Here is a 24,222-nt window from a genome sequence, read left to right on the forward strand (position 1 = left end):
CTGAATTAACCCATCAGGCCTTGCAGTAAGAACCCCAAAGCCCTCCAACCTCAGACTTTAATAAAGGCTTGTACCCAGGGTCCTGTTGCTCTGTGGGCAACTTGCCTGGACCTCCCTTCAAGGCCCACTGTGCTTCCTCTTGGACCTGTGAGTAGCAAACTTCTGTGTTTCACTTCATTTTTTGGTCTGTTGTTGACCATCCAACACTCCATGCTGCATTAAGAAATGTTAAGTCGGCAAAGTCATAATAGTTCACTACCACCCTTCTTATGCACAAAATGGTCTTGGCCATGACTCCGACAATTCACAGAGGAAAGTTAAAACGTGTCCTTGCCCAACAGTGGGTGAGAATGCACTTGGGGTGACCACCCAGCTGCTGGACTGTTTCACCAAGGGTGGAGAGGGGAGGCAAATTCATGGTGTGGCAGGTCTCATTCAAAAGACATCTGGAGGCCCTGTTTGCACTTGTTTTTTTTCCACCTCAGCTCAGAATTACTTTTGCCCCATCATTCCTCACATAAACCTAGCTCCTCACTTGCTGTTTCCAAATATTGAACCACACTATGGCCAGCCACCAGCTCCATCTTACCATCAAATAGATGAATCACAGGCAATTTCCTCTGCATTTTTTTGAATAGGATTTCCACTCCTACCTCATCGCCTTGTCCAGCCTGATGCTTACAAAACAACAGAAAGTACTGCTTTCAAATGTATCTGATTTTGTGGGTTTTTTTCCATTTATTTTTATTAGTTGGAGGCTAATTACTTTACAATATTGTAGTGGTTTTTGCCATACATTGACATGAAAAATATGGAACGCTTCACGAATTTGTGTGTCATCCTTGCGCAGGTCGCCAACTCTTTGCGACCCCCATGAATCGCAGCACACCAGGCCTCCCTGTCCATCACCAACTCCTGGAGTCCACCCAAACCCATGTCAATAGAGTCAGTGATGCCATCCAACCATCTCATCCTCTGTTGTCCTCTTCTTCTCCTGCCCTCAATCTTTCCCAGCATCAGGGTCTTTTCAAATGAGTCAGCTCTTCACATCAGGTGGCCAAAGTATTGGAGTTTCAGCTTCAATATCAGTCCTTCCAATGAACACCCAGGACTGATCTCCTTTAGGATGGACTGGCTGGATCTCCTTGCAGTCCAAGAGACTCTCAAGAGTCTTCTCCAACACCACAGTTCAAAAGCATCAATTCTTCGGCGCTCAGCTTTCTTTATAGTCCAACTCTCACATCCATACATGACCACTGGAAAAGCCATAGCCTTGACTAGACGGACCTTTGTTGGCAAAGTAATGTCTCTGCTTTTTAATATGCTGTCTAGATTGGTCATAATTTTCCTTCCAAGGAGTAAGCGTCTTTTAATTTCATGGCTGTAGTCACCATCTGCAGTGATTTTGGAGCCCAGAAAAATAAAGTCAGCCACTGTTTCCACTGTTTCCTCATCTATTTGCCGTGAAGTACCCCTTGGCTAAAAACTTCAAACCCTTGGTTTGCATCCTTTTCCCTAGTCACACGAAAGGACAAGCAGGTGTGCAATATTTATTTCCTCAGAGCTTCAGGAGTTAAACTGGACATTTACTGGTGGTTTCAGGCCTCTTTGATGGCTTTTCTTGGCAGTCACAGAGTCGGGATCCACACCCTTCCTCTGGGATCATCTGGTAACCCGGCGATCCCGACTCTGCCGCCCTTTTCTCCTTGTCTCTTATTTGCACTGCCGTCTGGCTGTTTTAGGTATCAGGCCTCGTTGCATTGGGAGCACACCCTGTACAAAAGTTGGGAACCTGCCCGATACGTGCACTCCTCAATGCAAAGCACACATCGACGGCTCTCCTGCTGGACGGCTTCCATCCCCCTGCACAGAGTTCAGTACACGAGGCAGGTGCTCCCGCGGCTTCCTCACAGGTCTCCTTGCAGGGATGCGTGGTCTTGTACTTCCTGGTTCCTGCCTGGTCAGGCCCCCTGGGTCATGTCCCGAAGCAGCGCTGCTTGACCTCTCACACCCTGTTTGGTGATCTTCAAGCCCCTGCATTGCCTTCTGAACCAAGTGCAAACTTCTCAGCCTGGAAATTGACATATCCTATCACGACCCCCCTCTTACCTTCCTGTTTAGTCACTTTCTACCTCTTGGACAGACAATAAATTAAGCGCTTTCCATTTAATCCTCATGATAATCCTTTGAGATGGGCATTATCTTTGTTTCTCCAATGAAGAAATGGAGGCTTATAGAGGCTACGTTGCCCTAAATAACCCAGTGCATTTCATTTCCTAGGGTTGCTGACAGTTACCAGAAACTTGTTGGCTTAAAACAACGTAAGTGTATTCTACTGCAGTTCTGGAGGCTAAAACTCTAAAATGACTATGTTGGCAGAGCCATTCTCCCTCAGAAGGCTTTAGGGAGAATCCTTCCTTCTGCCTGCAACTACTGGTCCCAGATGCTCCTCAGCATTCCTCGCCGGCCACACCATCACACCAATCTCAGCTTTTGTCTTCACGTGGCCTCCTTCCCTAAGTGTCAAATCTCTCTCCCTCTCTTTTCTCTTATGAAGGCAGCACTCATTGGATTTAGAGTCCACGATAAGTCCAGAATGATTTCATTTCAAGATCCTTAACTAAGTACACCTAAAAAAAAAAAAAAAAATCTTTCCAAATGAGGTCACATTTTGAGGTGGACGTGGATTTGGGGGGTAAATACAACCCACTATAGCTAACAAGTCATAATGTGAAACTCATTTTTCTGACTCCAAGACATATATTTAACCACTTCACTTAACCACCTTGCAGAAATCTGGTCAAACTGGACTTCTCTTATTTTTTCTAAACAAGTTTTTCTCTTTCCTGCCTCTCTGCTCTTACTCGTGCTATTTTCTTTACATGGGCCAACCTCTCCCTTTTTCTTTCTTTTAACTAGACTTGCCTGTGGAAATCTTGAGTAGTCTTCAAGATTAAGCTCAATTCCACTTCCTCCAAGAGGCATTCCATGATCGCACCAGCCAAGCTCCCACTGCATTACTTCACATGTCTGCAGCCCCTTCTTATCTTCTATGTCATATTCTAGGTTTTTGTGTAGCTGTCCTCATTCACACCATTCCCATCTCCCACAGATATGCCGTAACTATATCATAAGCTTCTTAAAGGCGAGACCACCGTCTCCCATTGTGTATCCTCCACAGCACCTTGCACAAGTAAACACTCCATGGATTTTGCCAAGTGAATTCATAATCATCCACCTCATTCCATTTATTGAGTAGTTCATGTATTGAGCAAACAGGCAGGTTGCTTAAAATCCAACTTTTCTCCAATGCTCCTACTTCCCAAAATGGAATTTTTTTAAATAGCCCAATTTATTTTTCCACCTCGAATCCAATCATTTTAATATTTTTTAAACTTTATCTAATGGCAGCAAATCCAGCACCTTCCATGTATAATCCTCCCACAGTTTCAGTTTCTTCCTATCCCTAATGCCACCTTCGTTGACTTTTCGGGACAGTCGTATTTCTCTCTCTCGAGGACTCGGAGGACCAGGACAATGTCTTAGTCATCACTGTTTCCTTGGCATCTGATGGTGCCTGGACGCCCAGCAGTGTCTGGAGGAGGTGAGAGTGAATGAAGGCAAGATGCTGTGTAGGAGCAGCAGCGGTGGGAGTGACCTTGGGGTGAAAACCTTGCAGGTCTCTCGCTGTTCTCATCGCAACCTTGCAAAGTAGGTGTTATCCCTACAGCACAGATGGGAAAATGGAGGCTGAAGAGGATGAGCAGGTTCCTACTGGTCACATAGCACAGTGATGAAGCCAGTTTGAAACCCAGATCTGTTTGATGAACCAAATCACCTCACGGACTGGACTGCAACCTGCACTGTGTGCCTGGCTCAAGCTGGGGGAGCCCTGGGGTGACGATCCTCAATGGGCTCTGAAGCTTAGACACTTGGGAGCTGTTGGCTGTTTATCTAAGAAGATCTGAGATAAGTGAGGAGGCAGGTTGAATTGGGAGAAAAGAGTATAAAGAATACATGTGTGTGGTGTGCGTGTCAGGTACATATGTGGTGTGTGTGCTGTGGAATATGTGTACTGTGTTTGCTGTTTGTGTATGTTATGTGTGTATGCTACGTGGAAGGGTGCATATATGTGGTTTGTGTTACATGTAGGGCATGTAGAGGGGAGGTGTGACATGTTATGTGTGCTGTGTGCGCTGTGTGGGGCAGGGAGAAGGGCTGGCTGATGAAGGTGAAAGGAGTTGTGTGTATAGGAAACGTTTTTAGATTCTAGAAGATGCAAATACATCACAGCTGGACACCAGTCATAACCCAGACACTTCGTAGCTGAACAAACTGAGAAAATCACTTACCCCCTGGCCTTGTTTGCTGTAAAATGGCCTGTCAACCTCTTGGAGCCACTGGGAGAACTATTCAAGAAGAAATGCTATTAAAACCTTCAACGTATGTAAAGCTCTGTACCACAGAGAGCAGAGAGGTGAAAAGGAAAAGATTGAAGTGGTTCTTGATTTTAAGGAGTTTCCATTCCATTTGGGGGAGACTGACACATGAAACAATACTGTAAAGCAATTAGCCTCCAATTAAAATAAATAAATTAATTTTAAAAACTGATGCAAAAGGGAAGATGTGTGTCAATGAAAACTGCCATCTCTCCAGCTCCTTACAGTGTGGCCAACTGAGCGACATCCATCTCACAACCTTATAAGGCAGGTATTTTTAGCAACCCTGTTTTGCAGATGAGAAACTGATAGCTAAGAAGCTTTCATCTCTGCTCCCGACGCACATGTTAAATGGCACAGCCGGGACTCCCCCCAGGCCTGTGTGACCTGAATCTTTACTCTTATCACTTCCCTGTACTGTTTCCTTGCACAATTCAAAGATGCAATGTTCTGAGATGGGAACTTTTGCTCCCAACTTGGAAAAGGGAGGAGAAAGGGCAACAGAACAGAAGAGAAATTCCTTGTAAAACTGTGTCCCTTGGGGCAATATGCAAGGTCCCATGATTGTCACTGTGAGTGTGCCTGACCACAAACTCAGAAAAAGAGGAAGTTGAGCGTGAAAGAGGGTGCACGTGGGGTCAGGGGTGTGAACAGGGAACGGCAGGGGTCCCACTCCTGCCGCAGAAGGGCTAGCTACACAGCACCACTGGAAAGCAGCCATGTATTAATGTCCAGCTGTAATAACGTCAGTGAGGAGAATTTGGTTAAAGCCGCGCCTGGCGAGATCTCAGGCTGAAAATCACCAGCTTCCTTTTTTCCTCCCTAATCTTTTATAATTTCCTCTAATGCTTTACTCAAGCTTAGGACCATGAGCCTTTGGGAAGCAAAGCGAGGCCCATCTGTTGAGTTAGGAATTTGCCAGACCAAAGTAAAGATCAATCTCACTTTTATTGTAACTTAGCATTTATGTGACTCCAAATACTTCCTAACTGTATCAGCTGAAAATCATTTTGTATTATTGTGAATCACGTCCCAAAGGAGAGATGTCAGGAATACTCTTTAAAACAGATAATGACTGGGCTACTGCCAATGAAGAGAATAAATAAAATGATAGGTAGGTTTCTTTATAATTTACTTGCTCTGGAAGCTATATCAAGATGATCACAATCATCTTGCCTGGAGAGGAAAAATATTTAAGAATGCCTTTTTTTTTTCCCAAAGATTTTATTTTATTATAAGACATATAGGTATAAACTTGAATATTCTGAAAAATATAGAAAATGGTAATAAAATGGGTATTTTTCTTAATAAGAAATAGGTTCATAAATATGCTTTATCAAATGTTACAATGGTTGTTATTTTGCAAAATAATAATAAATAGAGCAGAGCTGTGGCATACAAGGGTCAACCCAAAATGCTGGAAGTATTTATACTTTGTGTTTTACAAAAATTCAGAGCTTCCATTATATTTAAAAATATGGCATTTTGCACTCTAGGTTCTCAGTAGTTTAGATGTTAAAAATATTTTTATGATGGCCCCATGATTTTAAAAACAATGCAACAGAAAATGTGGTTTGGCTAAATAGAATCTGATTAAAATAATTTTCCCCTAAATAAAAAAAATATAAGACACAATAGTAAATGCATAATTTTTGAACCCATTAGTGGTACATGTATCAATTCCCAATTCTACAGATTTCTGGATCACCAATTATGGACATTGAACAAAAATGGTTTGCTAAGCTTTAGTTTCCAGCAAGTCCCATCATCTCACACAGCTTCACGGAACAATGACAGGGATGACCATGATGAACCCAGTTATGCAGTTCTAGCTCTACAAATATAAGCTACAAAGACAGAAATTCTCCTTCCTTTAGCAACACTCCTTTGACAGCTTTCCTGTATTTGCCTATGACTGACTGATTGGCCTCAAATTCACATATCAGAACACCAGGCAAAATTTTAACAAGGAAAAGTTCTCGTCCAGGCATCCTTTGGTAGGCTTCGATTCTCTATCGGCCAAAGGGGAGAAGAAACACGTGTGAACCCCGACCACGTCCTCTAACGAGTCTTGGGTGTTCAAACAGCAAAGGTCAGGGATTTCCTGTAAATAAATACTGACTCCTCACGAAGCTCTTTCATTTCCCATGTGTAAGGTTGCCCAGCAGGCTAGCACATTAGTTCCCAGCTACAATAGGGGAAGCCACATCTAACGGCACTTAAGAATCCAATCTAATATAGATTATGGGTCCCAGCGGGCTTCGGTGATGTCCTTCGGGGGAAGGCCGGTGACTCTGGGTGCCTAGAGCACTGAGAGGTCGTGGCAGGATTTGGACTTGAGCTTGAAGGCCATGTTCTTGTTGTTTTTGGCCACGATCTTGCCCCAGAAGCGCCTGGCTTTCCTGGGGATGCTCTCCCGCCGCTTCTGGTAGGCCAGCCGCCGCTCGTTCTTCTCCTTGCTGTCCCGCCGGAGGCGGACCTGCCGCACGATGCCCTCGAACAGCTCCTTGACGTTGTGCTGGACGGCCGCGGAGGTCTCGATGAACTTGCAGTCGAACACCACGGCACACGCTCTCCCTTCTGGTGGGGAAAGCAAGAGGGGGAGAGCAGAGTCAGGGGAGCTGCAGATTTGACCCTCCACGCACACAGCCAAGCTGGATGCGGCCTAACTTTAAATGGTCCGCCGGGGAGCTCGAAGTCAGTGATCCACGCAATGGATACCGGAGGCCACGGGGACACGCGGCCTCCCTTAAACAGAAGCAAAGAGCCTCACAGGAGATTCCTGGAGGCAGCAAAGACGGGCTTTAGATTGGGCTCACCAAATTCACGGTGGGAGGGTCCAATTTCACCAGTGTCATAGTATTAATTATAATAGTCCCAGCCATCATCTTAATTGACTCCCCTCGGGAAATGGGTTAAATACCTGACAAATATTTTTTTAACGTTCACAACAATCTTTAAAAATACACTGTCCCTTTCACATAGCTGATGAGACTGGAAGGGAGAGAAAGCAATCGTTTACAAACTTGAGGGCGTTCACACGGCCTGTAAGTAGCAGCTGTGAATCCAGGTCTGCTTCACACTCAAGTTCATGCTCTTTACTCTTTCTCCTGACTCATTTACCTGAATTGAAAATTAAGAATCCTACTAGTTCATTTCCTCTCTTAAAAAAAATTTCTTTAAGTTTTGATGAGATATTTTGAAAAAATTTTGAAGATTTCACACATGTACAGTACAATTACAACTACTCTACAAACAAGTTTTTCTGTAACAGGCTCAATTTTGAATGTTCTACTGTGTTCAATGACCAGGTGTCCATGTTTCGGTTTGGGGGAAAATGACTAATATAGACAGTCATTTCCCAAGAGTAAGACATTCCCAAACTGGTTGGGTCTGTTCAGTCTTTTACAAGGTTCTTTACTCCTGGGTGGAGGCTGGCAATGCAACATTTTATTTTTCTGACCATTGTACAAATCTGTATTAGGCCAATAAAATTTTAAGGGCCCCAAAGGCACTTGGGTGCCAGCTCAACAAATAGGACGTGTCCTTGAATTATGAGAAAGGGTACGTGACACCAGCAGACTGATGCCTTGACTAGAATTCAGGAAACAAAGAGTGAGGGCTGGGAGGGTGTTTATAGGGTCAACAGGAACCAGAGGCAGCCAGAGTAGAATTCTCAATCTTGGTGAGACTCTTTCTCACAATGCCCCTTAATCAAAATGCCCATCCTTCTTGTTTAAAGAAGTTACTTTCACTTCCCAGAAAGCTTGAAATCTCCCTGGAGAATAGAAGGGATGAGGCAAAAAGGCTGGGGACGGCCAGTTTCCCCTGAGTCGGACCTCTTCCCTAAAGGAATCCCAGAGAAAGCCTTGGGGATGGAGAGACTGGGATCCCGCAGGTAGAACAGATGATCTGCTGGGAACATGGACCTCTTAGAGAGGATGCATGAAAACTTGGCATTTTAATAAGTCCCCAGTTTCAGCTTCAGGAAAGAGCAACTGTCGGAAGGAAAATGCAAGGGGCTCAGAGACGTTTCTGCAGTATTGGCACCACTCCTCTCACCTGATACAGACACTTCCCGGCACCGCACCAGGTCACTTTTGTTGCCAACCAGGATTATCGGGATGTCCTCGGTCTGCCGGGCCCTGCGGAGCTGAATCCGCAGCTCGGACGCCTTCTCGAAGCTGGCTCGGTCCGTGATGGAGTAGACGATCAGGTAGGCATCCCCCACCTGCATGCAGTGGTCCTGCAGCCACTCACTCTCCCCCTGATAAAGGAGAAGATCTTCCATGAGCTCAGATCTGCCTGGTAAATGAGGTGTCCGTTTGAAAGAGAGAATATGTGTATCCCAGAGTCCCTCTGCTGATACAGGAAAGGGAGAAAATTCATTCCGACTCCTCCCAAAGGCATCAGTCCTTCATGATGTCTGTGACTGTAAAGACTGCTAGCTCAGACAGGATGGATGCCAAAAACTTTGACTTTCCAATTCCTCCTACAGCTTGGGGAGTTGATAAATTATACGATGGGTCTGCCAAACAATATTTCCAATTGTATTTCAACTACCGAAAAGGAGCCTTTCCTGGCTTCCATAAAATTCTTTTTGCCTCTCCTAAGTGATGAAATTAAGAATCCTTTCATTAGCATAGGAGGGTTCTCAATACACAGAAGGTCTAGCATACAAGCTCAGAAACCCCAAACCTTTCACAAAAAGAAAGCAAAATGTGAAAACTATTGAGAATGTCAGCTTCATATAATATGGTTTTATGTAGTTTAAAATTATCACCCATATTTACTGGGACTTTCCCTAAAACAAATACACTTTGTATTTCTGAATAGACCTAAGGGCGGATCACTGCCACTTGCTTGTTATTCAAAGCTCATTTATGAACAACTTGTTCCTTACAACAGTTTCAGTCTTCTGAAGTAAATGCTTTTTAATCAAGAAAATGAGTCCACCTTATCTGGAACATCAAGAAGGACAATGTCACCCTTGCACCAAACAGCCTGTTGGAAGGCAGGCCCCAGAGTTTACAGAGAGTCACAGGCCCCGCATACCTTGTTCTCCCACATGTCCAAGAGGATAATTGTTGCAATTTCCCCATCAACCATCAGTGTTCGTTCATAGGTATCTTCTGGAAAAGAAAGAACAATGATGTTGGAGTCAGACAAATAGGCAACACTCTTCTCTAAGAGGGTGATGCAGCAAATTATGCCGGAAAATAAACTTACTAAACATGCAATTAATTATGTAAGTATACAGAGTAAACTGTGTAAATATTCACAAACTCTTTTTTAATCACCTTTACCAACATTTCACACATATGCCTACAGTATTTACTAAACAGATCTCCGGCATCTTCCAAATATGTGTCAGTAAACACTTGAAAGGCAACCATCCATTTTCATCATTTCTATACGTTTTATACAGAAAAACCCTTTAGAATAAACTCACTTCAGTACTTTTGACTCCGATTCCATGGATGCTGCCTGATTAACACTGACTGCCCAGGGGAACTGCAAACCTAGCTCACAACGCTCACAGGGGTGATGACTGAACATTCACTGGCAATTTCAGGAGCTTTCAGCTCACAGAGCTCTTTTGAGATACGCAAGGAAAAAATCTTGAGACTTCCCTTGTTTTGATGACATTTTCTACATTTAAAAAATACAGGTCCCTGGAATAAACGGGCTTGCTTTTCCATCTTAAGTAGAACAGAGGCGCAGCCTCCAGCTCCACTTAGTGATGGAAACTTCCCTCCTGGCACTTGAGCCCAGATGGAGTGTAGGTGAAGGGTGAGTGCAGTCCAAAGGGCAGAGCAGCTCTGGGCCAGAAAAATCAGTGTGTGTGTAGGGGGGAGGGGATTAACTGAGTTCAGTGGGATTTTTGCAAGAGAAATTCCCATCAATTCCACGAAACTGAGCCCGGACCCCCTCTATTTGCACAAGGCGGTTTCCTGTTTTGAATTTTATCATTAGAAAATTATGATCTTCATAATGATTTGTCATCATTTTTGGGGTCATTTTTCGTTGGCTGTTCTTTTTGCTAGGAACTAGTTCCATCAGAGAAGGAAATGGCAACCCACTCCAGTATTCTTGCCTGGAGAATCCCACAGAGAAAGAAGCCTGGTGGGCTACAGTCCATGGGGTTGTGAAGAGTCGGACACAACTGCGTGACTAACACACACACACACACACACACACACACACACACACACAGAGTTCTATCAGAAGGAGAAGAGGGCATCAAAGGGTAAGATGGCATCACCGATGCAACGGACATGAACTTGGGCAAACTTCGGGAAACGGTGAGGGACAGGGAGGTCTGGCTACAGCCCATGGGATTGCAAAGAGTCGGACACGGCTGGGCGACTGAACAACAGCACTTCTCTCCAATATTCGAAGGCTTATTCCCTTACTCCTTCTGAGGGATGTGTTTCCTGACCATCTTCTTAAAATTCCATCATCCTTCTCCTCCCAATATTCCTTACTCCCTTCCCTGTTTTATTTTTCTTCACTGTGCGGACTGCCAGCTAACATGAATGCATTTAATGTACTCATTTGATTATTTTCAGTCCTTCTCACCTTCCAGAATGTTAAGGGAGAGGTTTACCTCTGTACTCTTCACTGCCCTCTCCCCCAGCACCCAGGACACTTCCTGGGTCCTTATCAAATGAATGAACGGATGATAAATATAGCACTGCAGATGCAAGCATAAGCAAACCGAAACCCAAATTTGGGTGCCGGCCCTTATTAACTATTTGGCTCTGTACTACTTTCTTAATTTTCTGAGCCTCAGTCTCTTCATCTGTGAAATGGAATTGATTACAGTATCCATACCCCAGGGCTATCTGACAAGTACATTTATCAAGCTTGGGCAGAAAGCAGAAACACAGTAAATGTTGGTTGCTACCATCATTCTTCAGGTCGTGGAAGCTGGTCCCTGCATACTTGCTGTTTCCTATCACCGGTAATCCTAGCCGAAGAGTCCTGCATTGTAGGAACCAGGACATCTCCTGCTTTATGATAGTGAGGGACTCAGAAGAGGCAGCGCTCCTGGTTTACATAATTGAAAAAGACACATCATCCCAGTGTTCATGTGGAAATTGTAAAAGTACTATTTACAACAGCCAGGACGCGAAAGCAGCCTAGATGTCTGTCCATCAACAGAAGAATGCACAAAGATGTGGTGCATACAGACAATGGAACATGGCTCAGCCATAGAAAGGAATGAGATCGGGTCATTGGTAGTGATGTGGATGAAAATACAGTCTGTCGCACAGAATAAAGTAAGTCAGAGAGAGAAAAACAAACACTGTACATCAATACATACACATGGAATCTAGAAACATGGTACCGATGAACCTATTTGCAGGGCAGGAATAGAGACGCAGGTGTAGAGAACGGACTTATGGACGCAGTGGGGGAAGAAGAACGTGGGACCAATTGAGCACTGATGTGTGTAAAATAGCTAGTGGGAAGCTGCTGCATATAGCACAGGGGGCCCAGCCCAGCGCTCTGTGACCATCTACAGGGGCGGATGCGGGGGGCAGAGGCTCAAGAAGAAGGAGATACAGGAGTGCTTATAGCTGATTCACACTGTTCTACAACAGAAACTAACAACACTGTCCAGCAACTGCGCTCCAATTTAAAACAGAAAAGCCGTGCTCCTGGTCTAATGCTTCTTCATCTAGGGATTAGAATCAGGAGAGGGAAAGGAAGGAAACACGGACAAAGGAGAATAAAAATTAACCAGGAATGACTGGGTCTTTCCGTCAGCATCCCTAACTTTTTTGGAGTCACTCTTCTAAACGACGGTAACTGTTTCCCACTGGAGATTTTTAAGTCTATTATTCCCACCATGTTTGCCACCCTCAGTATGCATCAGGAATGGATCGCAGTGAATAGCATAACTTGGCTTAGTGGAGAGTAAGGTCTCATGACTTCAACAGGCAAATTTATACAACCAAGTGCAAATCATCAGTTTGGGCCACACAGATGGTACAGATGGTAGTGGTGGGGGTGTGCCTGACTGCCCATGACCACCTCGGAGTGCTTACCTTTTCTCTGAAAGCTCTCGTCGCACTCGGAAAACTCAAAAGAAAAAAGGAAAAAAAAAAAAAAAAACCACTTTCTCTGCTCATGACTCATTACCCAAAAGTAGGCACAAGGGATCTGCTTGAATCTCTAGTAATTCAGACAGAAACATACTGCACTCCAGTAGCTAAGGGAAAAAACAAATTCAAACTTTCTCTTGGTTTAAGAATTATCAGAAGAAGTAAAGAGGAAAAAGTGGACTGAAGAGTCCAGTTGCAAATTAAGGCCAAACTGCTTTGCTGTTCCAGAAGGTTCCTGACAGGATCGTTTGAAAGTCACTGTGTTGGAAACTCAAGAGCCTAAAACAATACATTTCAGCCCTGCTGTGTGCATATGCCCTGCACCTGGGTGATGTATCACCTCTGGCTACGTGCCCCAAGGGTTCCTCAAACACACAGAGCGTCCCGCTTGATAGCCTTCTGCTACCAGGAGAGGACCTGCTTGAAACCAAAGCTTGCATTTCTCTTGCTCTCTTAGGCACTTACCTTTCAGCCTTTTTAAGTGCTAATCAGGTGAGAAGAGCTGACATAAAAGAATATGAAATTCTAGAAGAGTCCTTTGAAATCTGCACTGGATTAAGGTGTGTGGAGAAAGGGTTGAGGCCTCTTGCTTGGAAGGCTTCTCAGAACCCTGGTGTGGAGAAGGCCTCCTTTTTCTGGTGCTGCCCCATGAAAGCTGGGGGTTGGGGGTGGGCTCGCCCCCTGTAGAGCAGGAGAGACCCTCCTGAGGGGTGGGGGCGAGTTTCTAACACTGAGTGACTGTGGTCAGTTGCCATTTCCCCTGAACTGCTGCCTCTTGATTTGTCTGTACTGCATTTGACGCCCTACCCTCTTTGCTCGGAGGACCACCCTCCTCAAGGCTGGCTCCAGGGCTGTGTGTGAGCCTGAACAGGAGCTCTCTCGCCTGCTGGAACCAGTCCTGGCAGCCCCTGGCAAGTTCTGAGGCTCCAGCATCCCTCTCCCCCCAGAACTCTCAACTGCTTTCAGCTTGCAGAGTCCAGAGGGCCCCACTTGGAAAGGAGCACCTGCTGAGGAGCAGCGGCCTCCCCTCCAGGGGCTCCCGTCTCCTCCGCCCGCCTCACAGGGCCCCAAGTAAGAGGGACCAGAGTGGATGAGGGACTTCAAGCAGTGGAAGAGTCAGCGCGGAAGACAAGGCCACGGGAAGGAAACAGCAGACGCAGCATCAGCTCCAGCTAATGCTCACTTGGTGCTCACTCTGTGCCTGGCACTGTGCTATCTCCCCATATCCTCTTAATAACCTTTGCCGTAGGTACTGTCCCTATTTTACTAATGAGGAAGCATGAGGAGGGTAAGTATCTTGTCCAAGAGCACCCAGTATCAAAGTGAAAAGAAAGTGAAAGTGGCTCAGTCATGTCCAACTTTTTGCGACCCCATGGACTGCATAGTCCATGGAATTCTCCAGGCCAGAATACTGCAGTGGGTAGCTTATCCCTTTTCCAGTGAATCTTCCTGACCCAGAAATCAAATCAGGGTCTCCTGTGTTGCAGGCGGATTCTTTACCAACTGAGCTATGAGGGAAACCCAGCTTCAAAACTGGGGTCCAAACCCACATACGAGGTTTCGAGTCCAGTGGTCTCTGCTGTATTTCCTGTGCACACGTGCAATGTCTTTCCACCTCCTTCAGGGCTTCTAAATCCTAGTGGTCCTTAGGGTCCAGCTCAGAGACCAACACTTACATGAACCTTTTTCTGATTTTTCACAGGCAGAAGTAACATTTATTTTCTCCTCTGAATTCCCCCAGTACTGCCCTTGTACCTCTTTGAAGATACTAATTACACCCTATCTTGATTTATAAGTGAGTGTATATCTGCTCTCTACTGCATATACTGTCAGCAGCTTTAAGGAAGAAACCCCATGACTCTTCGTATGTCCTCACTGAGTCGCATCAAGCTTCATGGTTTAAGTTCAGAAACAGATGAATGGACAGATGGATGAATGAATGAATGGCATTAAATGTGCACAGAGAGTCATAAGATTAGTGCAATATAATCTTAACAACATTCATCTGTATTTGCAGAAATAAGGATGAGAGTATTGTGTAGTGTCTATCTTATGGATAATGCTGAAAAAAGAACAACGCAGTGAAGTGCCATGGAAAACCCTCTCCTCAGGAAACATAAAGCCAACTACCAATTCCAACAGCCTCCCACAGGTAAGAGCTGTAATCCTAAACAGTATGAGTCACTCAGATAGGTCAGGTTAGGTGGGATGAGTCACCCAAGGAGCTTCCTGTTGTCAAAGATTATCTGTCTGAAGAGATCAGGAAAGGATTCTCCCTACCAACAGTCCCCTCTCCCCATTGAACAAAGAAGCCTCAAGAATACAGAAGCCTGCCTTCCCACAGTTCAGGGATGGGTCAGTCTTCTTCATGCCCTATGCCCACAGGAACACTACCCTCTGGATAGGTACCACTGTGCTCTAATGGACAAACATTTTTGAAAGTCTGCTATCCACTAATTATTTCAATTCCTCCCTCTCAAAGAAATGAACAAAAATTCTTAGTTGGTCTCTTTTTCATATCAATCCCCAAAGTACTTTACTGTGACTTCTTTATTAATTTTTACACTGCTCTAAATTATAGCTCCTGGCCCTCAGATCCTTCCTAAGAGGGTATTATGGTATACCTCATCCATCACGGAGTACCCCAGAGCATTGCATGGAGCCAGGCATGTGGGAGGTACCCTGCCCAAAGTTCTATAGTATGTAACAGCATTCAGATGCTAAATCCAGGGGCAGCCAAGTACACTGAAAGAACACGGGAATTTAGGTTCAATCACAACTAGCTTTGAATCCTGGGCAAACCATGGACTAGCTTTTTCACCTGGGAAAGTCACTTGACTTCACAAGCTTCCATTTCTTCACCTGTAAAATAGGGACTTTAATTTTTATAAGTACTATTAAAAATACCTGTGGGAAGTACTTAGCACTATGTGCCTGGCACATAGCAGGTTCCCTATCAATGGCGGAAGGTGAACACCACCAAACTAACATTCTAAAATCCCGGGTTCTAATCCAAGATGCTCCAGAGGGTGATTCCAGGTAAGTCCCTAAGACCCAGTACACAGACATGATGTGAGGACCAAAATAAATAGTCACAAATATAAGGCACCGAATAAAGTGCCTGTCCCACTGCAAATGCAGGTTCTAGATGATATCCTCCTCCCTTTCTCCTATAGGAACACTCACCCATGGGTTTTTACCCAAAAAAAAAGAGATACTGAGCCTCTTTCTCCCTTGAACTAGGATTTAACTATCATCCCTGAGACGTCAGGAGTGAGGAGAAAAATCAATGTTCTATCAATGAGTCATCATTTAAAGCCGGTTCCGGAGCTGCCTCGTGAAGCAGTGAACTCCCAAACAAAGGAAGAATAGATGTTTAGTAGAAATGGGCTGACAGCAGTCAGGAAGGAGTAGGATTTCTGTGCATCAAGCAGAGGGCAGAACCATGTCATCACTAAGGCATCTTCCTACTCCTGAAATCCGTGATTCAGCGGTGAGCTGCAACTAAGCATTCAGGCAGACCATGGCACTGGGACAAGCAGGCTTCCTTCATTTCCGAAACTGCAAACAGGGACGTACAGTGACCCTGGTATTGTCTAAGACCCTGAGGCTGAAAGACACTGAATGGAAACCATCGACTACAGGAGCCTCATCTTACTTCCCAGAATACAGCGCTATGCTTTCCTTGAGGAATATGTGACTTTTTGAGACTGTATCATCTCAGATCAGTTTTGGAAACCAAGGCCTAAATAATAAATACCTTAAATGAGATTATCCATGGAAAATTGAAAAACCATAAGTATACTTACAAATGTTAAGTATCATCATTGTTATACTTCAATATCTTTTTAAAATATTGTGCTATTTAAAATAGAGATTTTAAATAATTTTATACCCTCGAAAGCCTCTGATACTGCTATAAACAAACTAATGAATTCATCCCAACAGTTTTCTAATTGGCTTGGTTTTAAGTATCACCATGGAAAAAGGCTATGTCTACAATGAGTTCTTGAAAGGTCCAGGTCAGAACTGTTAAAAGTCAGAGGTGGGATCCTGACCCTCCGGCTCCACCCTCTGGAAACCATCTCCCCAGTTTAGAGCTGGAATCTAAGAAATTCCCTCTCTGGCCCAGCTTCTGTCTACAAGCATTTTCACTTTCTTGTCCCAGAGGCCTATGCCAACGCTTCCGTGGGGACTCGGCTCCCCAGGCAGAGCCAAGAACGCATAATCACAGTTCCCAACTCTGCAGACGAATGACCCACCCACTCACTCTTCCTCCAGGACCGCTGCTGACCCCGTGAAAACCGCCAGGGCCGGGCCACCTACCTCCAAGCACTTCGCAGTCGCTGTCCATGCTGTCATGGACACCCGCAAAGATGTTGGCCAGAGTGGACTTGCCCACCCCCTGCTCCCCGATGAGAACCACCCGGTAGTAGGTGTTCCCGGACTCGGAGGAGATGACTGAGTCCGTGGAGTCGGAGGACCAGCTCCGGCGGCAGGGGTCCTCGGGGGCGGCAGGGGGGCGGCTGCGCTGGCCGTACTGCTGGGGCTCCTTCTGGACCATGAGATGCCTGCCATCGGCGGGGATGCTCCAGCGCTGCTGCTGCGGCTGCACGCCCGCCGTGCCCTGGCGCATGGTGACATGGTTCAGAGTCATCGTCAGGTCCTGGAAGGCAAAGCAGCCAAGATGGTAGCGTCAGGAAGCAAGAGTTCAGGGAGCCTGAACCCAGTCATCAGTGATATTTTAGTACGTGAGGTCACCACGTAACCCTCACACAAGGAACACCGGGGAAGCAGTCCGCAAACCCAACAGGCTTTCAGCTGAACACACACACACACACACACACACACACACACACACACACACACACACACACACACACACACACACACACACACACACACACACACACACACAGCAGCTCCTCGGGTAGGCTGTCATTTGCAAACAGGAAAAGCTACCGTTAATATCGTCCACGGCCCTGGGGCTTCCTCCATCCTCAAGGAAGCCTGGGGATTCCCCACTCAGAGCGGGCACAGAGGCAGTCAGAAGGCACCAACAGCCTCCAGAGAAGGCTTGAAAAGCAACAAGTTAATGCAGCTGGGGACCAGCTGGCCAGGTTAGCTGCTCTTGTCTAAACATGGCACTTAAGTAGCACCAGCCCCCAGCAGGCTTTTATGCCTCAGTGGGGAACACGTGACAATGACATCATTCCCCCCCAGCTGGACTGGACCAGGGCTGATTGGAACTTCCATGTTTAGTAAAGTTGCCCTGATGCTCCCCAGCTGCCTGACTATGCTCTTATTTGAGGGGGAGAAGAATTTCTGCTTGAGGTGTATGCCTCACTTCTGCCCGCCTGCCCACAGATAGCACATGTAACCCATCCCAGCCCCCTGCCTTGTCCTTCTGGCAGAGAGATGACCTGCTCACGTTCAGAGCTGTCAAACTTGTAGAGACAGTGCTTCACTCTTATTAAACTCTGTCCACTCCAAGAGTTCCCTTTCTTCAACTTGGATTTCCACCTTCCTGAAGCCAATCAGGTCCAAGACTCCCTCCAGAAAGACATTCAACAACTTGGCTACAACTTGGCCTTTCTCAAGACTCCCTCCCCTTGCCCGGAGGTCTGGACACCCGGGCTCTCAGACATAAAGCAGAAGCAATCTCATTTTCATCAGCGAGATGCACTTGTAAGCACGAGACCCTCCCCTTCCCGCACCCACTCCCCAAAACCCCAACACGTCGATGACCCTAGCCACGACCCTCACCGCGATGACCCTGGTGACCGGTCGGTTGGTTCGTCTTAAATCTTACAAGCAGCGCCTCCGGTCGGCCGACTCTTCAAACAACCAGAGCCTGAAGCCTCCCTGACGGCTGTCCTCCGACCAGTCTGGAGGAGGCGATGACCCTCAAACTGAACTGCGCTAAAGCAACCTGCCACTGCCGCACGGCATCCTTAAACTCTGCAACACCCGCCCCGACCCCCGATCGAAAGACCACCGCGCCGGACAGCAGGTCCCGAAGGTTCTTTTCCCCACTTGGAAAGTTCTCCGCGGGCTGGGGACGCCCACCCCTTCCCCAGTCCTGCCTCCCGCGCCTCCCCGGAGGCCCCCCGCTCCCCGCCGCGGGCCGCGCGCCTTACCCGGGGGGCGGCAGAGGGCGGGCGCGCGCCGCGATGCGGGCGGCCGATCGCGGGGTGACTGCGCCGGGTGCGCCCGCGCCCGCGCCCCGCGGTTTATACGCGCGCGGCCCGGGCTCTGCCGTGACGTCAGCGCCCCCGCCCGGGGTTTGGGGGGCGGGCGGCTCTGCAGCAAGCCCCGAGGGGCAGCCCCTTCGCCAAATCGGTGACTCGCCGTCATGTGACCCCCGCCTCTCTCCCCTTTTAAAAAAAAATAACGACAGTTGAATTCCGGGCTCCTTTATTCTGTTTTGTTCTTTTGACCAGGCGGACGCTGGAAGGGGGGAGATAATACATGAAGTGCCCCTTAATCGCACTTCCCAGCAAAACAGTTTGCGAGCTGTCCGGATGAAGGATGGAGGAAGAGGCAGGTTGGGATTGGAAACCCAGTTTCGCCAAAAGACAAAAAAAAAAAAAAAAAACCCACACAGGGGGCTCAGCCACATTGAAGTGTTCAGGGCTAGTGTCAGCCGCATCTTCTGCAAGGGAAACCCAGTTTCGCCAAAAACAAAACAAAACAAAAACACAGGGATCGGCCTGGCTCCCGTGGAGATTTAGGCTGGGGCTACAGCCCCATTGAAGTGTTCAGGGCTTATGTTAGCCGCATCTTCTGCAAGGAAAACGGCCTCTGCCCGCTCCCGTCGCCATCCCTGGGAAAGAGGGAAGGAGAGGAGACCCACACTGCTTCTGTCTTCTCCCTTCTCTGACCGGGACCCAGGGAGAAGGGGCCAGAAGAAGGTGGGGCAAGTGGACGAGACCTGGAAAAGGTCTTGAAAAAATAGCTTAAGTAGGGATCCAAGCAGATTGTGCTCAATGTGGCTAGCCCTCCTGCCCTGGACCAGAACGCTGAGGCTCCTGGATCAGGGAATTTAATCAGCATCCCGATTGGCATCATCTTCTGTACCAAGCTCCATGGCATGGCCGCTCCTGGCCGTGGAACCAGGGCCTCTGGCCGCGGGAGAAGCCTTAGCCTGCGTTCCAGTCCCCAGAATAATGCCTATGAATAAAGGGCACAGGATAATAGAAATAATAGCCACTTCTACTACCATTTACTGAGTACCTCTGAGTCCCTATGGTTAGTAGGTACTGTTAGACCTCTGCAGTATCTCAACTTTAGTACAGTATCTCAAACTTTACTACAATTTTGCAAGGTGAAGATACTGCTGCTCCCATTGTACGGAGGAGGAAAATGACCCCCAAAGTCAGAGAGCTTGCTTAAGGCCATGCAGTTCATGTATGTGGCAGCATCAGGATTCGAGGCTCCGCTTGCCTGGCTCCTTGCACTGTGCCCCCAGCTGGAGGGATTCAGTGACCTCTTTCAGGGGTCACAGGCATTTCCCAGACACTGTGTTTGGAGGTGATACCGACCTTTCCAACACATCCATCAGCTTTTCCACCCAGCTGCATCACTGGATGGGCTGGTGGCTTCAGTAAACAGCCAGAGGCACCAGCATCTATTCAAGTGGCTGGACTCTGCTGTGCACAGAGTCTGTTCTGTTACCCTTCAGCACTTATGTGCTCTGGGGATTATCCAAGTGACCAACTGCCGAGACATGCCAGGCCCCACGCTGGCAAAGGTGGAATTCCGCAGAGGAATGGCAACCCGGAGCTCTCTTGGTCCCAGGTGCCCTGGGCCCAGCCTCCTCATGTTATACATGAGGAAGCTGATACCCAGAGGGATGACTACCACTCAGGTAGTAACCGGCAGATCTGCAACCAGAGCCTGAGGGTCATAATTTCCTGGATGGTTCCTTTCATTTCCATCAAGTTTTCCTTCTGGGCTCAGCCAAGAAGAGAATGGCTACATATGTGGTGAAAAGAGAAGAGTAAGGGGTCAGGGAGGGACGGAGAGAGGAGGGGGAGGAGACCATCTGAAAGTTTTCCACTGACTCCATACCTGTAGTCTGTGAATTATCTGTATTTCAGAATTATCTGTGCTTTTCCATGCTGAGCTGACTCTGTCAACTGATCTTAACAGAGACACTGAAAGTGAAAGTCGCTCAGTCATGTCTGACTCTTTGCTATCCCATGGACTATAATTCTCCAGGCCAGAACACTGGAGTGGGTAGCCTTTCCCTTCTCCAGGGAATCTTCCCAACCCAGGGATCGAACCCAGGTCTCTCGCATTGCAGGTAGATTCTCTCCCAGTTGAGCCACAAGGGAAATCCAAGAATACTGGAGTGGGTTGCCTATCGCTTCTCCAGGGGACCTTCCCGACCCAGGAATCGAACCAGGGTCTCCTGCATTGTAGGCAGATTCTTTACCAACTGAGCCATCAGGGAAGCCAACAAAAACACTCCATGTAAATCAGAGTATATAAGCATATCATATAGCTTCTCAATTCTACTTTTTCCCATTGATAAGAACCTAATTCTTCCCATTAATAAGAACCTAATTCTACGCCTAGACCATATCCCCTCTTAACTGTTGTTCATTGGTATATGTGAAGCATGCCAAAGAAAACCAACTCTAGAAATGGGGGAGGGGACTCTTCAGTCCCCTATTGACTGGAGAAGTACAACAGTGCTGTGTTTGAACCTGCCTTCTTAAATCTTCTGTCCCACAAGAAGCCAGATGAGAAAGCAACGACTTGGGAAGAGTTTCAACTGAGTGACAGTTAATTTGGAGTGGATATTTAGACAAAAGTCACAGTTATACCAGCAAAAACACACATCAGAGCCAAGCTTTATCCTGCAGTCCCAGCTGCCTCGTCCAGGATTCCAGCTCACTGGGACCATCTGAGGGTTTAGAGATGGAGAAAAAAGGTGGAATCAGGACATTTGGACAAATAGCAAGTTCTGAAGAAGAAAAATTGGCAAAAGATTATAGTTTCTTATTCTATGAATTACTGTGTCTGTATTCCTTTCATGGGCATTTGAAGGCTTCCTCAGGTTTTAGCTAGTAGGGTAAAGAGTGGGGCTAGGAGACAGAATTCCAAGCAAAAATAACTGACATCTACTGACAAATGCACATACCTAATCTCAGCTCATCCTCACCACCACGGCCTCTGCCCATGTCTCACAGACGAAGATTCTGAGGAATGATGTGAAATAACTTGTTCAAAGTCACAGAACCAATAGGTAGCAGAGCTGCGCTCTCTGGAGCCACAGACTTAACCACTGTTGTTTAGAGTAGGGGCTACATGTCAGCCCCGTTCCCCACACCCCCTCACCTCAGCCTACCTCCTTCCTAATCCCCCTCAAAAGAGGAATTTTGATTTGATTGGCAAAAGCCCCTGACCTTCACTAGGCCACATATCACTAGTACATTACTAATGGCGAAGGTCTATCTCTCCCTAAAGGCATGAGCCACCCTCTTCTCTATCTTTTCTCCAGCTTCTATGCCTGGATGAGAAGGTAAACTCAGGGTGCCTTTGGGGGACTGACTATCTCCCTGTCTCGGTCACCCTGTCACTCTTTTTTCTAGCATAGAGAGCTGTGCAGCCACCCATGATTTCAGAAAGAGATGAGAGAGGGAGGAAGAGGTTGGGAAGGAGGGGGAGAATGTTTGACCAGGCCTGGGGTTGAGGCATAAGGGATCAACCATTCATGTCCTATTACTATGAACATCATAGTTTCAAAGTTCTAGGGAAGGCAAGATGATGGGTAGACCCAGGATCAGTGTACCCTTGGGTCTGTAATACTATCCTAAAAGCCATAGAATTACTCGATCTTCCTCATTTATACTGGAGACCACCAAGGTCATGCTTCTTCATGCCACCAAGCCAGTGCTACTCAGTGATAAAGTGATGCCGTCCACCTTCACCAAAACCAAGAGAAGGGATGTCCTGAACGCTGAAGAGGTGATCAAATAAATGGGCTTGGTTTTTATTGCTTTCGAAATGCTTGGCCTTGAGATGCTTTGAGGCAGAGCTTGTGGTCTGACTCCCCAGAGTCCTGACTACCCCCTAATGTCTTCTACTCTGGTCAGCTTCTCTCATTTAGATGAGCTACCTGGCCCCCAAAGCATTTGCCTTGGTGACCCCTGCAAGGGCTGAAAGAACAGATAGGGGATTCAGCGCTAGGAAGGCAAGGTCAAAGCTCAACCTTTCTTCTTCTTGGTCACACGATCCTGGGGATGTCACCAAACCCCAGAGGCCTTGGTTTCTGCTGCTGTGAGGACTAAAGGGCTACTGAGCTTGGAGCAGTCTGTTAACCACAGAGAGCACTGTTTTAACGCGAATGATTATGACGATGACGCAGGAGCCGAGGCTTGGAGCTTGGCCACCTGCCATCAGCAGTGCTGCCCCTGAAGGCTCCAGTTAAATGAATCCAGCAGCATTCAGGACACACGAGGCAGGGTTGGAAATGTACTCCTATTGATGTTCCTAGGAAAAAATAATTAGCAAGAAGAGTGGGATGGTTAAGTCGTTTATAAACAAAGGATGTGGGGTCAAATCCCGCACACAGAATAGGTCTCCACCAGCCACAAAAGCAATAGGAGGAGCTGGGTGGGAGGCAGTGTGCAAAGTGTCTGAGTGCAAAAGAACCTCCCACCCACTCTGGGAAGTCTAAAGAAGGAAAGAATTACTATATGGAAAATCATTGCTTTACAGAAGGGGGAAAAAAGACTCCAATTGCAAAATCAAGAGAGCCCTGATTAAAAGAAAATGAAGACCAAAGAAAAGAAGGCTAAGAATAACCTCGCCACTTCCAGAGGCCTGTGGGATCCAGATGGACACTCCCGCCAGCTGCAGCCTCCTTCAGTCTGGCCCCAGCGTCTCATCAGACTCCTGCTGAGCAAATTTAATTTTCCATTGAAAAAATTTTTAGCTGCCACCCTTCCTCTGCTCCATTAGCCCAGGCTGCTGCAGACCTTTGCTACTCTTTCTAAAACCCTGCAGGCTGCATGAAGGAGGTATCTCAGAAGGGCCTAGGGGAGGCTCCTGGAGAAAAAAGACATTCGCTGCCCAGGTTCCTCCATTCATTACAGTAACTACTGAGCATTCCTCTGTTACCAGAATGTGTTCCAAGGGCTAGGGGTAAGGTACACATTCATGGAACTTACATTCTGGAACTTATTTTAAAAAATACTAAATAACCAAGTATCACCATATGCACTCATTCATTCATTCACTCATTCTTTCTCTGAGCTTCCCACCCTTTAGCCTCAGTTTCCTCATCTGTAAAAAGAGAATAATACTGGAGACAGTGTACAAAGTCAGGGTCAAGTACACACCCGTTCAGAAGTCTGACAATAGCAAGGCTGATGAAAATGTGAAGAAGTCATGTTCTTGTGCCCTGCTGGTTGGAGTGTGAACTGGAAGACCACTTTGGAGATCAGTCATCAACATCCAAAATGTGTATATCCTTGGTGACTCAGCAATTCTACTTCTGAGTGTGCATCTTCTGTATCACACAGGAGACAGATACAAGAATGCTCATTAAAGAACTTATAGCACCAATCAGAAACCACCTTGTGATCATCAATGAATACATTCATGGTGCTATATTTTTGCAGTGAAACATGCAGCAGTGCAAATGAATGACATAC

At 46.7% G+C, this 24,222-nt stretch overlaps 1 protein-coding gene across 3 annotated transcripts; it reads right to left on the minus strand.

The window, feature by feature from the left end:
• Positions 1-5,368: 5,368 nt before the first annotated feature.
• Positions 5,369-18,809, minus strand: GEM (GTP binding protein overexpressed in skeletal muscle). Of its 3 annotated transcripts, none has more exons than XM_065903329.1 (5): positions 18,694-18,809; positions 16,880-17,219; positions 9,495-9,571; positions 8,502-8,706; positions 5,369-7,019 (listed from the first exon to the last, which is right to left on the minus strand). In XM_065903329.1, exons 2-5 carry the CDS (start codon positions 17,208-17,210, stop codon positions 6,742-6,744), a joined length of 891 nt encoding a protein of 296 aa, XP_065759401.1. In that variant the 5' UTR covers positions 17,211-17,219; positions 18,694-18,809; the 3' UTR covers positions 5,369-6,741. The 3 variants fall into 3 exon arrangements, with proteins under 3 accessions (XP_065759401.1, XP_065759402.1, XP_065759400.1); XM_065903330.1 differs by lacking the exon at positions 18,694-18,809 and adding an exon at positions 18,320-18,607; XM_065903328.1 differs by lacking the exon at positions 18,694-18,809 and adding an exon at positions 17,516-17,699.
• Between the last annotated feature and the right edge of the window lie 5,413 nt (positions 18,810-24,222).

Source organism: Muntiacus reevesi, chromosome 12 (assembly GCF_963930625.1).
Source record: "Muntiacus reevesi chromosome 12, mMunRee1.1, whole genome shotgun sequence".
NCBI classification, from domain to species: domain Eukaryota; kingdom Metazoa; phylum Chordata; class Mammalia; order Artiodactyla; family Cervidae; genus Muntiacus; species Muntiacus reevesi.

Excerpts from the sequence above, each read along its gene's own strand:
- GEM (XM_065903328.1), bottom strand. The coding sequence starts at position 17,551 with ATGGAGGAAGCCCCAGGGCCGTGGACGATATTAACG. Across the intron at positions 17,220-17,515 it reads GGCCGTGGACGATATTAACG|GACCTGACGATGACTCTGAA; the intron begins GTAGCTTTTCCT and ends TTTGCCTTCCAG. Across the intron at positions 8,707-9,494 it reads TGGACATGTGGGAGAACAAG|GGGGAGAGTGAGTGGCTGCA; the intron begins GTATGCGGGGCC and ends CTCCTTTATCAG.